At 53.6% G+C, this 7492-nt stretch overlaps 1 protein-coding gene across 1 annotated transcript; it reads right to left on the reverse strand.

Annotated features, from left to right (window-relative positions):
- Nucleotides 1-565: 565 nt before the first annotated feature.
- On the reverse strand, nt 566-5521 carry MARCHF9 (membrane associated ring-CH-type finger 9). Its single transcript, XM_019657638.1, has 4 exons — nt 4710-5521; nt 3536-3691; nt 2659-2851; nt 566-2401 (listed from the first exon to the last, which is right to left on the reverse strand). The coding sequence occupies exons 1-4, from the start codon at nt 5067-5069 to the stop codon at nt 2067-2069; spliced, it is 1044 nt and encodes a 347-aa protein (XP_019513183.1). The 5' UTR covers nt 5070-5521; the 3' UTR covers nt 566-2066.
- Between the last annotated feature and the right edge of the window lie 1971 nt (nt 5522-7492).

Raw genomic sequence — 7492 nt, forward strand, 5'->3', positions numbered from 1 at the left:
TTGGGATTGTCTAAGCTTCTATGTGGGGCTGTTCCTGGGGGACAGCCCATGCTTGGTACAGGAAACCCCAACTGTATCATACCTACTTAAACCCTATCTGTCAGGATAGGTACTAGTAGTCACTCTGATTTGCTGTCTCCCTTCTGATCCCCACAAGCTATTCGATGAATAGCACATCAGTAAAGTCTGGCCCTTCCCAGCTAGGGGATGTGGAGGGTGATCTCTCTCGGGAAACAATTTCCCACTGGAAAAATGGGGGGCTCAGCCTCAGTTCCCTATTTACTTTGATCCCGTCCAAGCTTGGAAGTGATACACTTCCACACTTCCAGGTGACTCAAATCCAAGTCTAGCTTTGGTTTCTACACTCCCAGGTAAGTCTGTGTTCTAGCACCACGGACAGCAGCCAAGACCTCTGGGAGAGGGGTAGGGGATGACCGTTACCCAGACAAGGGTATGTGACCTTTAGTAGGAAGCATTTTCCACAAAACATCCCCAGGGAAGAGGTGGAGAACCTTCTCTAAGAGGAGGATCAATAATAGGAAAGGCCTCTGGATCTGACTTTAGCAATGTGTAAAGTAATTAATTTAATTGCTAATAAATAGTTCACTTAAAAGACATCATCATTCATATAATACACAGCCCCAAGGCCTCAGAAGAAAGGGACCAGGCTTCAGACTGACCCACATTTTAACCAGTCCTTCCCAAACCTTTTCTCTGTAGACAACTTCCCTCTGTGCTTCTGCCTCCAAACACAATAACTTCCAGTTAATACCGCTAGCAGGGGCACACCAGGATCAGACCTATGACCCTGAATTGTCATAGGAAGAGCTTAAACTGGAGTTGGAGACTCATATCATGGAAGGATTCTGTCCATCTCACTCCAAATGAGTCCAAATTCACTTCACACCACTTCTCTGGGCAAGTACATTACCTGGGAAGGACTAGTACAACCCACACGATCCCCAGAGCAAGACGGAGAGCTCCAGCCTTCCCCTACCCCCTAGTGTTTAGGGGGTTGGAGGAGCTCTCATTCTTGCAAAAAACCACCATCCTTCACATTTACAATGTCTATTTCCCCTCATATATCCATATCTATTATGACAACACAAATTTCCAAGGCTCTGTGCAACTCCAGATGAAAAACACATTTTGGAATTTGTTAATCAGGTACTATTTGAAATAAATGGACCATCGTCTAATGTAGAAATCTTTTTATGCCATCACTGATCTTCTTTGCAATGGCATTCAACCTGTCCCTTGTTTATCCTCATTCCAACTCTATGAGGTAGACAGGAGAACCACAGTGGAGAGATTTTTTTTCCTAAATCACACAACTTGCAGGCAGCAGGTCCACCCTTTAGATACCTCTGAGCACTGCCATCTAGCAGGCAATGTGAATTATTCACCAGCAAGTGGGAGTTACACCTCCAACTCAGAACCCACTACTGCATTTGGGATTTGCAACCTCTGCAGAGAAACCTCCCCATACCTCCCAACCCTCCAGAAAAGCCCCAGATGAGAAAGGAGTCTCCGCGTGCATATAAATGATTCTTTATGCCCTCCCCCCATGCAATGGGGGGTGGAGCAGGGGGAAGTCCCCCCGCCCTCATGCAGGGAACGGGAGGTCAATGTATACTAGTCTTATTGCCAGCTGCCCTGTGGCCATGGGGTGGGGAATGGGGGGGGGTCTACAGCCCCTTTCTTCTGGCATTGGTCCCCCTTCACCAAGTCACCATGGTGGAGCTGGGGGGCAGGGGGCTGGAGGCCCTAGGAGCTGAGGTAAAGATGGTTCTCTAGGGGAGAAAAGCTGCTCTCCCCACCTGCCCACTGGCTGCCCCAGGATAAGCATGAGGAGCTGTCAGTGGGGGCTGGAATGTCATCCAGATGTCTCTACCCAGTGGGCAGTAGAGGCCAGACAATGTCTCCAACTTGAGGCTGCCCACAGAGATCCTCAGTGGTGGGGGCAGTGTGCCCTGAACATCTGGTCCAGGTGGTACCTCCAGCAGCCATGATAGCTCATCTCTGGCCGATGTAGTGACTCAAGATCCCCGCTCCTGAAGTCCAGTTCAGACTGTGGTAACCCTCATGACAACCTCTCGGCCAGAATGGGAACTGGAACGCGCATCTGGTGGCCGCAGCTGTCCAAGGAGATGCAGGATTGTGTAGCCACAGCGCTGAGGCAAGAGCGTCCGCATGCGCTGGGCAGCCGGGGGGCGGCTGGTGGCCCCAGAGGGGGGGCCCGTCCGTGAGGTCCTGGGGCCCGGCTTCCCTGCCGTCCCTCCCCCTACATCTCCTCCTATGTCCTTGGTCTTGTCATAATTCAGGACCTTCCACTGCTGGTTCACTGCCTGCCAGCGTTTAAAGATGCGGTAGACAGAGGAGCCTTCATGGACGATGAGGCCTGAGCGAGAGGGATAAGAAATCCAGGGTCAACTGCTGCCCAGACCTAGGCCAGATGTGCTTAAGCAAGCATTTCTCCAGAGTGAGGAGATAGGGTTGCAAAGGGCCTGGAAAGGAAGGGTACCAAGATAGCCCTAAATATTCTCAATGGTAGAAAACGTGGCCATGAAGCTGAAGGAATGGGCAGGAAAAGTTAATTTTAAGAATGTGAGTTGGAGGAAGCTGCTGATCAAGTAAGGAGAAGAGAGGTGCCCTCACCTATGCAGACGACATCCATGAAGCCGTACATGCCGTAGCAGATCTGAAAGAGCAGATCCTGTCGTTGCCACTTGGCTGAAGGGCTGAGTGAGGACCAGATGAGCCAGGAGATGCTGGCAACGAGGAAGAGAGAGCCCAGAACTATGGCTGCAATCTGGACCTTCTCAATGACCGTCAGGGAGATGGCCTGCCACTGTGAGAAAGAAAGGACTCCAAAAAGTCACAGAAAGAAATGGAAGGCCAGGTGGTGGGAGGCTCTGAAGAGGAAGATGCTCCAGCTGGGAGCCTTCCTGAAATCCTTCAGGCGGGATTAACAACTGTCTCCTCTGTGCCCTGATCACACCTAGAATGTGGCACTTCTCATGTTGTTTGAGACCGTTTGTCTGTCTTATTTTAGAAAGACGAGATCAGGCAGGTGCTCTGAAGCCAGACCATCTAGGTTTGAATTCCAAATCCTAACGCCGTCACTTCCTGGCTGAGTAACCCTGGGCAAGTTTTTAAATCTCTTTGTGTATCAGTCTTTAATATGGGGATAATAATGGTATATAACTAATAGGATTACTATGGAGATTAAAAGAGTTAATACACACCAAGAGCTTGACACATAGAAAACACTACTTGTTTGTTATCATCGTCATTGACATTATCGTCTTTTTTGTCGTCCCAGTGCCTAGAACAGTGCCTGCAATACAGGTGGCACCCAACAATAGCTTCGTAAATGATGAATGAAGGAAGGGAGGATTTACAGACAGGAGGCTGTGGTAATGGTGGGAAGGACTAAGTAAATGGATGAAATAGGCTCCTTGGAGGGTCTCTGATTCTGATTGCTGAAAGGCCCTTGCCCCAATCTGACAGTCGTTCTGTCCTTGCACCTCACCTGCAGTGGGTTCTTGGTGCTGATCGCCAGGACCTGGTACTTGAAGTAGCAGAGCTCACAGCTCCAGGAGCCCCTCTCGCTGATCCAGCGGATGAGGCAGGGCTGGTGAGTGCAGCGCACCGACCCATCGCAGCGGCAGGGGCTCAGGAGCTCCCCCTGGAGGAAGAGTGACGAGGATCCCAGTTAGCGATCAGCGCCCCGACTCCTCTCCTCCCGGCTCCGGGAGAGGAAAGCCTCTCCAGGTCAGTCATTGTCCCACCTTAAAAAAGCTCAGGCCTTTCCCCCAAAACAGGGCAAGAGGCTAAAGCTGCAGCAGAAAAGACAAAAGTTCCAGTTCCAGGTAAACTTCCTTGACCAAACAGATGAGGGACAAAGAGGGATTGGGATGGCTGGGGGTGGGTGGGAGCTGGGTCTTTTCTTTTCCTAAAATTTGAATTAGGCTTCCCAAATGGAAGGTAACTTTACCCCTTAGGATCTGGAGGGACGGGAGGGTCAGAGCTTCTGAGCCACGCCTTCCTCCCCACCCCACAACTATAAAGAATTTCACAGATGTGGTGCAGACTGGGATGGGTTATCGTCCTGAGTTTCCTAATTTCAAAAGGGGAGAGAAATACTGGGGGTGGGAGTAGAGGTTGTTCCCCTTTAATCAAGGAATAATCTCTCACGATATAGAGACACCCAGGGCATTATTCCTGGACAACTTTGTCCATAACCTTTAAACAAAGAGTACTCTTTGGAATGAGGTGGAAAGTTGCGGAATGGGAAGTGAAGAAAAGTGCCCCAAGGAGAGAAATATTGAGTGAGGCAAGGGCGCCGGCTGGGCCCCGCCCTTCACGGTGGGAACAGAAGGACTCTCCTCTCTGTCCACCTCCTCAGCCTACAGAGACCCTGGAGTGAGAGAAGTGGGGGAGAAGCTGTCCTCGTTAATAGGTGAGAGGGATTTTGAGCCTTCCCAGGAAAAAGCCTCACCCCTTCCTGAGGCTACCTGACTCCCCTCCACCCAAAACATACGGTCCGGGAGGTCTCCAGCCAGGCCCCCAACCTCACCCCATTCCCACTCGGGTCCTGGGTCCCGCCCAGCCTCCTCAGGCCCCGCCCCCTGTTCGCGGTCTCCCGGGGCATCCCAGGTGCGCGCCCCCACCCCTCCTCGCCCCGTGGGGGGCTTAGGCCTGACCTGCTCCGGGCCCTGGAAGCAGATTCGGCACTGGGGGGTTCGGAGCCCGCTGTCCAGGCTGCTGCTGAGCGACAGGGCGTCCAGCGCGCCCGGAGGCGGTGGCGGCGGCGGCGCGGGCGGCGGCGGGGGTCCGGCCCGCGGCTCCTTGTCGCCGGCCAGGCCCCGGGCCCGCGGCTCCGATCCGTAGTACTCCTCTTCGTCGCCGTCGCCGTCCCGGGTTGAGCAGCCAGCGAAGGGCGCCCAGCCGCAGCCGCCTCCCCCGCCCCCCCGGGGCTGCGGCTCGGCCCGGGGCCGCCCCCCGCCCGTCAGCACCAGCAGCTTCAGCTCGTTCAGGAACATGCGGAGCCGAGACTTGAGCATCGTCCGGGCGCCGGGGGGCGGAGGGCGGCGTGCAAGGGGGCTCTCGGGCGGCTGGGGGAAGGGAGAGGACAAGGCCGGGAGGGGGGCGCGCGCTGGAGAGCCGATCCCGGCCGGGGTCTTCGGGGCCTGCGAGCGCGGTTCACTGCTGCCACCGCCGGGGCTCCGGGGCTTGCGGGGCCGGGAGGGCTGGCGGCCCGGGGGCGGCGGGGCGGGGAGCCATGGCCAGGGCAGTGGGCGGAGAGGGGGACTCAGGGTGCCGCGCCCCGCGGGTCTGGGTCCGGAGCGGGCCGGGCCCCCGGGGTTACGCGCCGGGATCCTCCTGCGGCGGGGCCGCCCCCCATCGCCGTCTTCCTGGCCCCAGTCCCACTCCGGCTCCCGCTCGGCTCGGCCCGTGCGCTCGGCGGTGGCAAATGGCGGCTCCTTCCGGCGGCGGCGGCGGCGGCGGAGACCCCCCCGGAGGAGCCGGGGAGCCGGTGAGGGATGAAGGGAGGGGCGGGGCGGGGAGGGGGAGAGGAGGAGAAGTGGCCGCGGCTGCGCATCCCCGCCCTGCCCCGCACGAGCAGGTGTCCCCAGAGGCGGGGGCGAGTGTGCGAGCCTGAGGGAGAATGCAGGGAGGGGAGTGGCCAAGAAAGGGGAGTGTGCTCAGGGGTAGGAGAATAGGTGTGTGAACGGGTGAGGAGGGAAGGTGAGTGGTCAGAGGCGCAGGTGCACCAGGGAGGGAGACGCTTGTGTAAAATGGGAGTGAGCAAAGAAGGAGCTATGCAAAGATCCTAGGTGAGGGAGGTAAGTGAGCAAGAGATGGACTCAGGCAATAAACACCTGTACACAAAGGACTGAAAAGTGTGCACGTTATGGGGCTGTGGAAGAGATGAATGTGCAAGGGGTGGAGTCCGATTGTATGAGAAAAGAAGTGTGTGGCCGTAATGTGTGAGGAAGGTGAGTGAGCATGGGAGACAGAAGGGCTGCTAAAGGGTTGAGTGCCTTTCCTGGGACTCTATTGCCCTCACCATCACTACACTGAAACACACACACACACTCACACACACACAGCTCTTTATTTTTATGGGGGCCTTGACCAATTCTACCCCATCATATTATTTCTCCCTTAAGCTTACAGCCTCCCTTTCCTCCTTTGTCCAAGGCTGAGGGAAAAGGAATTCCAGTGGAGCCCACTGGGTCAAACACACTGGAAAAAATTAATTAGTAAAAGAGTAATTAACAGGAGAAAGAGGATATGGAACAGGGACAGAACTGCCAAACTAAGGCTCCTCAAGTAGAAAGTGATTAAGGAGAGTAATGTTCTTATGAAGCATTCAAATGTTTTGGATGGATGAGTGAATGAATCAGAAAAAGGGGCTGGAACCCAAGAGGACACAGAGGATGACTTCTAAAGACAGTGAGCTGTGGGGGGCTTATGTGGAAAGGGAGGCTGAGGTGGACTCTGCTGGTGTAGAAAGGAAGTTTGACACACTCGGAGACACTCAGCCTTCCAGAAGGTTTAAAAACCAATCAGTCCTAGCAAGAGAGCTAATGAAACATTCACTTCACAAGCCCCTTAGCCAGTTCAGACCTTGAGGTTTTCCTTACTAGCCCCAGCTGCCCTTACCAGCAAGGGCCCAGAGTTGTAACTCTCATAATGCAAAGAGGGGCAATCTCTACTGACAAGTCTTCTGTTCTGCCCTGGAGTATGGTTTATATTCATCTCAAGCCTGAACTCTTACATTCTCAGCCAGATGGTTAAGGAGAATAGATGTTAGGGTGGAAGAAATGACAAAGAGAGTGATAAAATGGTTTCAGATTTTAGACAAGTTCTCACAAATGCAACTGATCCCTTCCCTCCCTTACTCCCATGTCCCCAAAGGGTTGGGAGATAAATAAAGAAGTTGGAAGCAGTAAGACAAGGGAAGCCAGAGCAACCTGCCTGTTGTCTACCTAGGCGTCTATGAGCAGAGGCCATTTTGGAAAGATCTGTTCTGGGCAGGTGTGCGAAGGCTAAGAAAGCTTGCACTGGGGGAAAAGAAACACAGTGACCCCAAGTAATGAGTCACAAGGTTTGCAGAAGGGCACAAGTCATTCTCATGCAATGTGATGGCTTGGGATAGTGGTGGTGGTAACTTCCTTGCATATGCTCCCTCCTATATATGTCCATCTGTCTATATATGATGTATTTATCATACACATACACTCACATATGACATCTTAATGCTTAAAAGAACCTTAAAAGTAATCAAGTATTCCTGTCTCCCACTCACTGAAAACTTCTCTGCCAGAAGGCATCTGGGGTCATCCCTGCTTTAACACTCCCAGGGTGGGGTGGAAGTTGGGAAGAGGGCATTACCTTGCAACTCTTTCTGTATGATTACTGTATTAATCTGCCTTCCATCATAATCCTAGTTTTGCCCTCAGATGGGCGTTGTCTATTC

Source organism: Hipposideros armiger, unplaced genomic scaffold, assembly GCF_001890085.2.
Source record: "Hipposideros armiger isolate ML-2016 unplaced genomic scaffold, ASM189008v1 scaffold_277, whole genome shotgun sequence".
In the NCBI taxonomy this organism is placed as follows: Eukaryota; Metazoa; Chordata; class Mammalia; order Chiroptera; family Hipposideridae; genus Hipposideros; species Hipposideros armiger.

Bases quoted from the DNA above. Each gene is read 5' to 3' on its own strand.
- MARCHF9 (XM_019657638.1), bottom strand. From the start codon at position 5,069: ATGCTCAAGTCTCGGCTCCGCATGTTCCTGAACGAGCTGAAGCTGCTG. The intron at 2,852-3,535 runs GTGAGGTGCAAG...TCTTTCTCACAG, and splicing joins GCACCAAGAACCCACTGCAG to TGGCAGGCCATCTCCCTGAC. The intron at 2,402-2,658 runs GTGAGGGCACCT...CCTCTCGCTCAG, and splicing joins CATGGATGTCGTCTGCATAG to GCCTCATCGTCCATGAAGGC.